We start from the raw sequence: 9,739 nt of genomic DNA, 5'->3' as shown, positions 1-9,739 counted from the left end.
CTCCCCCTCCCCCCATTCCTCTCCCCCTCCCTCTCCAGTCTGAAGAGCAGTCAGGGTTCCCTGCCCTGTGGAAAGTCCAAAGTCTTCCCCGTAGAGCATCAATTTCTATAGTTCACTCTAGACATAATGAATTCAGACCAGGACCCTTCATGAGCCTTCCAGAGTCAGATGAAAGTATGACAGGTCCAGGAAATATTCTCCATGAGGACAGAGTAAAGTGGTGTGGAGAAGTGTAGTCCCCCAAGGTCTGCTCATCTGCCAACTGTGGTGTCACATCATTTTTAGTCCAGTCCTTCAGTGACTGGGGAAGCTGGATATCTGTGAGTTCCAGACCGACCATGTCTGCATAGTGAATTCTAGAACAGTCATGGCTCCCTATAGAGACCTTTTATCAAAAAAAAAAACCCACAATAACAGCAACAACAACAAAAACACAAAGCAAAGGAAAACAAAAGAAAAGAATCAAGTAGAAGAAGAAATTGAGTTCAGACTATCCAAATAATGGACACTCAGGTCTAGAGAATGGATCATATAACCTAAGTCATGTTGTAAGAGCAACATTACCTAAGTGTAAACCAAGACAAATGAACTAGATGAAACAAATTATAGGCTAAAACATCACATGAACAGAGATACAAAATGTACAAAAATGTAGTTCATGGGCCATCTAAAGACTGTCCTGAAGAGCAAATATTCTTTTCTTGTTTGTTAAGAGCAAGTACTCTGTGATATCATATTCATGAGACTTTGCTAAGTATTCTATGATGTTTCTGTGAAAAAATTTACTGAGCGTGAATACTTCAGACTATACCATGTTACCCAAGAGAATGTATTATCAAATAGAAATAACACCTCATGAAAGAATAGATGGAACTTTCCAGTTTTGTAAATCCCATTAAAAATTCAACACTATATGGTGTTGATGATAGCAACAAGGAGAAAATTAAAGACATACACAATGGAGATGGTTTTTAACGCAGAGCTAGCATTTGTTAGTGTACTACCACCACTTGTCATAGACATTCACAGGAAATTAGCAGCAGAGACCTCTAGAGTAAGAATTATCTCATATACCAAAACACCAAAGTTAGCATATCGGATGATGAGAAAACAGAGACATGCATTAAATTCTGAAGAAGGTAACAGAATCTCCTCTCTTCACAATTCTCAGCTTTGTACTTGAAGCCTTAGCTAATACATAAGCAAAAGTAAAGTAAAGGAGCATTTCATTAAAGCTAAATTGAGAGAGAGAAATAAATACTCCTATCATTGATTGAAGATTACATGGTTGTCTATGTAGAAATTCTGAATCATTGTATGATAAGCCATCCTAGCAAAGAGAATTCTGGGATGGTTGGATATGCTAGCTAATTCCTTTTGCAGATATGAGAAAGAAACAGTGGGAAATGAAGTGAAAAGCACATCCATTTAATGCATCATTCTACACCCTCACTCCTGTGATGTTACATTGCTGTTGGAAAGGTGTCTTTGATGGGAATATTTACAGTGGTCAGGAAATGTCACAAATCAGGACTTTGTATTAGAAAACACCTTCAAAGTCCTGCCCACATTAATTTGCCAGGTTATCCTGTCCCACCAGTGTGGTAAATTTGACTTCATATTTCAAGAGGAACTCCATGAAGAACATGTGTTGAAGACTGAAAGGTTGGAGGGTCATGGAAAGAGTTTTGGGCAACATAGGAAGAGTAACTTTGAATTCTGGTCTCTGACTTGACTCATCATTTTTGTTATTGAGGTACCCTTCTTGTTTCTAGTCCAACAGACAGAGCCTCCTGCCATGGGGAATGTAGCAGTGTATAAAAAATGAAAAATGACACATGAGAGGGAGGGGACTAGAAATGTACAGAAATGAGGATGCAAGGCAAACACATGGAACAGTATATTCCCTCACTATATTTATTCAGAAAAAAGTCAGTTCAGTCAGCAAATGCCTCCAGTATATGGAGGAATATACATTTATTTGCTGAGGAAGGGTCTCATCAAAACATAAGCAAAATACCCAAAACACATTTGCTCCCTGGATAATCTCTCACAACAATTCTTCAAAGTAAGAAACAGATTTTTTTTCCCCAGAAAACTTGGATTATCAAATTTATTTCCTAGACTCTGGGACCTTGAAATATATACTTCCTTTTCTTCTGGTTACTTCCCAGCTGCACACTGGCTCTGTCTCTGGATTCACCAAGCCTCAAAGACCAGAATCCCAAGGACTATGAAGATCATGGCAGCAAATCCCATCCTAATGAGATTCTCCGCTGTGTGGTCCTGTTTTTCTGAGGCTGTGGTTGTGGATAAAGAAGTTACAGAAGTTAGTGTTGGTGAAAATTCCTTCAAGATAACTAAAAGTCCCCAAGATAACTAAATGTTTCCAGATAACTGAATGTACACCCAGGGCCCCTACATTCCCTGTACAAAACTTGAGCCCTATGTTTTCAGTGCTTTGAGTCTGAAATCTCTTTATTCAATTGTCTTGAGTTTGGGCATGTTAGGATGGACTGGTAGTTTCAGCTGATCCTGAGAACAGAAGAAGCATATAATGTGGGTGTGCCTAAGAGACCTGAGGGTTTCTTTTGTGTGTCACTTTCTCACTTAATATAAATACCCATCATTTTCATCGTATAAACTAATGAAGTTCTGGAATGAATATTTCACTTGGTATAGCTGGGCTCTCTTATTAGTTTCTTCAATGACACTGTAAAGCAGTGAAAACAGGAAATTCAGAGTAGAATACATTGTCAAGATATTACTGACATCGATTCTGAGTCACTGCTCTGAACAGCCACAGGACCATTCTGAATATGGTTTCTCTGGTGAATTCAGCAATGACTGTCTGGGCGTACATCATCAGTATGAGATGATTTCCCAAATGTGTGTTTTTGCTTAATGTGCGTTTGTTTGATTGCCATACTTAGATACTCCCATTTCTCCTTTGATCTGAATATTACCCTGATCTCTTCTGAGTACCCAGGGACCAGTAGTGGGTTATAATTTCAGAGATGAGATACAGTTTCTGCTAAGGTTGAGAACCTGTCTTTTGTTACTAAATTTACCCAGATGTTCCTTCCCACATCAGACCAAGAAATTTCTCGATCCGCAGCTCATCCAGAAGTACATTTTTCTGATACATATGCATCACCATCTGCTTTTTCACATATTATATGAGTAATGGAGGACCAAGATGTAGAGAAGAGTCATGAAGAGGGTTTTGCAGTCTTGGCTCTCAAAAGGTGTAATGATGGTGGTGGTGTGTTTGTGTGTGTGAGTGTGTTTGTGAACCATGAAAGAGTACATTGTAGTCACTAGGTCTTAACAGTGTTCCCAGGGCATGGCTGTCTGACACTAAGCATAGGTCCCAAGACTGACATATCTAATCCTTACTTTTGTCATGTTTCAAATAGCCATTATCAAGACAAACGGGACAGGCTACAGTGTGAAGAGAGGGTGGTGCAGGTCTCCCACCACTTTAGGAGACCCAAAGGTCCATGGTGGAGAGTTCCTGCAGGTCCTATCCCCAAATCTTCTCTTTTTCAGATAGCACACTGAGGGCAGGCAGAAAACATTCTTAGCTGCCAGCTCACAAAATAAGGTGAACTCATCCAGTCTCATTTTCTTTATTTCATTCTGAAGTGAAATGTCACAGACTTCACAAACAATAGAATTTGACTGAGACTGCTGGATTTTGTTTTTGCTTAATATGACCATAGTTATGGTCAGACTCTCCTGAAGCATTCTGTCTTGTAGAATTGAGCTATGGATTTGGATCTGTTTTGAGGAGAAGGAAAATATAGCAGGATTTTTACTTATTACAGCAAGGCTTCCTCCTCCCCTGGAGACACTGTGGGCCATGGATGCTCATCCAGTATGGGTCTATAAATACTGGTAAGTGTCGGGTGATGAGTAGAGGTTGTCACTGAGGCCTGGTTTCTGCTTAGTAGCATATATCTGTCTGTGACTTCTCCTAGATGCTCTTTCAGACTTCCTGAATCCTTCTCAGTTCCTTTAGCAGGGTTTGTCATGAGCATTCCTGGAAATATCCATGTTGGACTCTACCATCATGAGAGTTAATATCCATCTGGTTGCCTCTCTGCATCTTTTGTTACTCAATCCTAGTCAATAATTGCTGTAAATGGAGGATGCTTAGACACCCTCCCCCCTCATCTCTTAAGGATCTGGATTAGCTCATCTGGGACCATGAGTTTCACAATGGTACTGTCACATAATAACAGATACATAGATGAGTTGAGGTATCCATTCATTGATAGGAATCCCTGATATTGGAGGTCACAGAATGCATTGGAGAATACCACAACTATGCCCTACGAGCTAGCAAGAATGAGGCTGAATGCTCTGCCATGGCCCTGTGCCTCATGCTTGCACATGCCACTTGCACTGTGGGACAGATCCACAGAGAACCAAGTTATAGAGGAGTATTTTGTCAGGAGAAGTTACAGCCATGGCCAGCACTGAAAGAAACTTCAAGGTCTGGGCCACACTCCCCATTCTCATCACTTTTGGAACTTTATTTTACATATCAATCAGTTTCTCCTCCTACTTCTTTTCCTGTTCCCTCCCCAACCTCTTTTCTGTTCTGCTCCCACACCCCCATCCCCTGCTCCTTCATTTCCATTCATATGGGATAAGGACTCCCATGCAAACTGACAAAGCTTGACATATCACATTGAGGCAGGACCAAATTCCTCCTACCCCAGCCTCAAGGCTGAACAGGGCACCCCGCCATTGGGAATAGTTTCTAAAGAGCCAGCTCTTGCATCGTGGTTAGCAGCAGTCCAGAAACAGGAAGATTTGTCTAAGTCAGCATCGCTAAAAGCAGCTGTTTCAAACACATAACCAGCTATTTTGTATTAAAACCCCACATTACAATGGGGTCTTTACATACCCTTCTGGGGCCTGATTCCATATAGCTGAGAAAGGTGATCTCATGACTTAGTGGCTGGAAGAGGAGGTGAGTATCTGGGTCTCCTTTTCTACTTATCTTTGTGAACTACAATGAGCCTAACCATCTCTCTGAATGCCACCTTCTGCAGCACAAATTAAATCCTGGGCTTCTGGTGGCTCTGTTAGGGTCTCTGTTTGCCTCTCAAATTCACAAGCTGAAGTGACAGAGAAATGACTTTTCTGAGCTAAGAGCTGGCAGATTACCTGGGTATGGAGCATACTCCCTGTACTGAGGTGCCTGATACTCACCAGCTGATTGTGTGGGCCTTAGAGGTGGCAGACTGCAGGCTCTAATGGGATCTAGGAAAAAGAACAGGAGGACAGTGAGGTTTAGATGCTAACCCAGGGATCTGCCTGTGCTCATTCTTCTTTTTCTCCCTTGTAACCTCCCCAAAATCTTTATACTGTCTATTCCAAACCCAGATTGCAACAGAAAATGGAATGGACATTATTTGAAAGACTGCTGCTGGCATCCACCTTCTGACTGACCCTTTCTGGTGTCCCCTTACTCCCACCCAAGACAAAGGCTTTCCTAGGGTTTGGTTTGAAAATCACCCTGAGAGTTCTGGGTCACTCCACCTGAGACAGTGAGCTCCACAGGGGCACTGGCATATGACAACAGGTAGAGAGAAGTGTCTTCAGAACCATAGCACCTGTAGGTGCCTGAGAAGTCAGAGGTCACAGCACTCATGGAGAATTCTGCCTGGAACTCCCAAACTTGGAACTTTGCTTTTAATTGCTGGGATTGGTGGGCTGCTCCCTCCTTGGACAGAATGAAAGTGTCTACTTTGTATGATGATTGGCACAGCAGGGTCACATTGTCTCCTGAGTGTACTGTGGAGTTAGGCTTTGCTGAGAGGGAAGGCTTGACAGGAAACTGCCCTAAAGAGAAGGGAGTTGATGAGAGATGGCCTTCAGTGTTCTGAGCTGATACCTCACCTGGGTCTGCCATGAACATCTTGGACTCTCTTCTTTGTCTGAGCCCCTCTCCTACTCCCTTGTCTCTGCATCTGTTCCTGAATAAGATTCCTGTCCTTCACCCCCAGCCCTCACATCCTTAACTCCCCCATGCGAATTTATGTAGAGTTTAGGTACCCAAGGGAATCTGTTTAGTTCCTTACCTGTGATCAGGATGTCCAGAGGGTCACTGGAGGCTGACCACTCAGAGGAGAGGTTGTGTTTACCATAGCATCTGTACTGGCCTCTGGTAGACTTACTCACAAGGCCCAATGTGAAGTTGGCCAAGGAGAGACCAGCCTGGGTCCACTGGCCATCACGCTGGATGAAGTCAGCTCCCCCCAATTTGTACAGGGCAAATCTGTCATATTTGATGTCAGAGCAACACTGCAGGGTGAGGCTCTTTCCAGGATCCAGGATATGGCCTTGGTGAGTCAGTAGGGAGGGCTTCTTAGACAGGCCTAGAGGAAGATGACAGGCTAGTGATGGAGGAGCTGGTTTTTACCAAGCACTTCCTCTCCCCTCCTGCCCTGCACACATCACTACTTCTACCCAGGAGTGGGGCTCTGGCTCAGCAACCAGGTTCTTCCTATTTCACTTTGGACACTTCCAGGGCTAAGGTCTTAGGGTATCGAAAAAAATGATTGGTCAAGATGGGGATGACTCACCAGAGATGTGTATTTCCAGGGGTTCACTGGGTACTGACCATAACTGTAGAGTATCCTTGTAGAAACCATAACATCTGAATGTCCCTCTGTGGTCTGGTGTTACACGATCTATAGAGAACAAAGTTTGGTATTGCCTAATACTGCGTATATATTGTGAGTCCAAGGAACTGAGGAACTTCTGATCTTCCTTTGTGAGAATGAACTTGTCATATCTCTCCCTTGAGACACATTGGAGAGTCATTTTCCCTCCTGAGGACACCACAGGGCTGGGCAGGGCTGTCAGGTGGGATTTAATGTTGTAGATTCCTAGGACAGAAGGAGGCAGACTGTTACATGGACTCACACAGTCACAATGTTCTGTAAGCCTAGGCTGTGGGAGGGGAATACTCCTGAGAGCAGAGCCTGGGGCTGAGACCCTGCCTGTCCCCTCACCTGTCACTACCAGTTCCAGAGTATCACTACGTTCTGACCAGCCTTCCAAACTGTAAGAATAACAGTGATACTGTCCTGCAAGTTGATATGTGACATTAGAAATGGAGAACTTGGCCTTGTTCTCAGGTTTCTGAGGTATTTGTATGCCCCAGGGTTTTTGGCTTCCATCTTTATGCAGAACATAGATTTCTGCATCCAGTGTCCCCTGACACCAGATATCCATGGGACTTCCTGAGGTGATCACAGATCCTGGCTCAGCCTGGATGGTGGGTTTGTGGAGGGTCCCTGTAAGAAAGGAAAGAAGGAGATGGTTCTGTCTGAGAATGACACAGAGAAAGGCACACTTGCCATTGACACTTTTTTCTTTTAAATTTATTCTTCTGTCATACAGTACACACTGACAGCAGCATCCCCATCTCTCCTCTCTCCTAGATCCGCTGCTCTTCTGTTCTGCTTCAGAAAAGAGCAGACTTCCCAGTGATATTAACAAAACAAGGAATAACCTCATGCAATAAGACTAGTCACACACTGCACATTAAGGTGGACAATGCAGCCCAGTAAAAGGAAAAAGATCCCATGTGCAAGCAGAAGAGTCAGAGACTTCCCCAGTTCAATTGTTTTGAGTTTAACAAATACCCTAAACTAGTCAGGCAGTGGTGGTGCACACCTTTAATCCCTGGACTTGGGAGGCAGTTGCAGGTAGATCTCTGTGAGTTCAAGGCCAGCCTAGTCTACTGAGTGACGTCCAAGACCTTAGACAGGGCTACCCAGTCCCTCTCTAGAAAACAAAACAAAACAAAACAAAACAAAACAAAACAAAACAAAAGAGAACCCAAGGCAAACAGCTATAGCATGTGTGCAGAGGGTCTAGAGCAGTCATGCACACTGTTTCGTTGCTGTTTCAATGTCTGTGAGCCCTCATAACCCCTGCTTAGTTGATTGTGTGGGCCATGTTCTCCTGGTGTCATGAGTGCTCTGGCTCCTACAACCCTTTCTTCCTCTCTTCTGTGGGCTTCTCTGACCTCTTGTAAACAGTACAGGGACTGATCCAGAGTAACAGCAGGCACCATGAAGATTCTTCTCTGTCCTGGACCTCCTGGATTTTGCTGCCACTGTCTGTTTAGTCTGTCATGGATTCTGGATCTTGTGTCCTGCTGCCTTCCATGCTCTGTGTCAATGGGCTCAGGATCCCTGACTCCTCAATACACCACACACCAAGACATCCCTGAGAACCTATATAACTTCAACATCATCCTAGGGGAGAACCTGGGATTCCTTACCTGAAAACAGGAGCTCCAGGGGCTCACTAGGTTCTGACCACAGCAATGGGCTGTTCTTGTTAAAGTTGTAGCACCTGAATGTCCACCTTTGGCTGGAGGTCACAGGGCCCACAGAGAACATTGCCTGGTACTGCTGAGTAGAGTGGTTATACTTTGAATCCAGCATCCAGGAGAGCTTCTGTGGTCCTTCCTTAGTCAGAACAAACCTGTCATATTGCTTCCCTGAGATACACTGGAAGGTGAGCAGGCTTCCTTCACTCACCACAGGACTGGGCTGAACTGACAGACTGGGTTTCCCGTAGATTCCTAGGAGAGAAGGAGGAGTCAGTTAAATGTCTTTCGGACTTCATTATCCTGTAGGACTGTGAGTGGGGGCTCATCCCTGTGCACACAACCATGTCTTGACAGTCAATCCTGAGTCTGGAGGCACCGAGTTTCCTCTCACCTGTCACCACCAGCTCCAAGGAATCACTGTACTCTGACCATCCATGACGGGTCCTGTATTGACAGCTGTATCTCCCTGCTTCTTCAGGGCCTATTTTTGAGATTGAGAATTCTGTCTTGCCCCTAGGATTCTGTGGAATCCCTGTGGTCCTTAAATATTTGTATCCATCTTTATACAGGCGGTACTCTTTGACTTCTGTTGTACCCTCACACAAGAAGGTTACTTTAGTCTGCTTGTAGACCACAGAGTCTGGCTGTATTCTGAGAATAGGCTTAGGGAAGGCCCCTGCAAGGAAATGAACAAGTAACATCCAGAACATCCACCCTCAGATTTCAGCCTCCATCCCTAACCCTCAGCCATCACCAGGACAAGGACACATGTGTTGTTTTTCATCCTCACTGTCAAGGCATGGTTCCAGGAATGATGAAAAGTGAATACCACAACATCTGCAGACACTCACTCACCTGCCAGCACTGGGATCCGGAGACTCAGAGTAAGTCCTGGAAAAAAAAGTTCTCTGTGAGAGGTTTGTCCATGAAACTTGGGCAGCTCCTTCCCACTGAAGAACCTCCTGAGACCCTGGGGTTTCCCGATGGGCCAGTGCTGGGCTGTGGAGCATTAATCCCAGAACACACTATCTCCTCCCTATCTCCACATCTCACCCTCACCTATACAGAGCAGGGCTTTGAAGGTGAAGGTCATGGCATCTCCTCCTGGAAGCTGCAAGTTTGTTTATGGGCAGAGCTTGGAGGAACAGGAGACAGAGGGTGTGGATTCTGAAGGCAAGCAATCCTCCTGATATGGTTGTGTTTCAGCAGTCACACAGGAAGGGGAACTGTCCTCCTTAGGCAGCAGGCTCTGACTTCCCCAAGGCTGTGACTAGGTCAGGCTATAGACTCTTCAGTCAATATTAGATGGATAACATTTCCATAACCTCATCAGAGTCTGTCTCATTTGTCCTCATCTTTGTCAGGGCCAGG

At 44.4% G+C, this 9,739-nt stretch overlaps 1 protein-coding gene across 1 annotated transcript; it reads right to left on the bottom strand.

Annotated features, from left to right (window-relative positions):
- Positions 1–2,199: 2,199 nt before the first annotated feature.
- On the bottom strand, positions 2,200–9,461 carry LOC126493054 (leukocyte immunoglobulin-like receptor subfamily B member 3). The gene is made up of 9 exons (XM_050129814.1): positions 9,428–9,461; positions 9,224–9,259; positions 8,760–9,044; positions 8,315–8,620; positions 7,035–7,319; positions 6,603–6,908; positions 6,099–6,395; positions 5,557–5,859; positions 2,200–2,300 (listed from the first exon to the last, which is right to left on the bottom strand). Exons 1-9 carry the CDS (start codon positions 9,459–9,461, stop codon positions 2,200–2,202), a joined length of 1,953 nt encoding a protein of 650 aa, XP_049985771.1.
- Positions 9,462–9,739: the final 278 nt, after the last annotated feature.

This window comes from Alexandromys fortis, unplaced genomic scaffold (genome assembly GCF_014885135.2).
Source record: "Alexandromys fortis isolate MF-2015 unplaced genomic scaffold, M_Fortis_MF-2015_v1.1 scaffold_282, whole genome shotgun sequence".
NCBI lineage: Eukaryota > Metazoa > Chordata > Mammalia > Rodentia > Cricetidae > Alexandromys > Alexandromys fortis.
The sequence above is the reverse complement of the archived record's forward strand: the minus strand, read 5'-3'. Positions and strand labels throughout refer to the sequence as shown.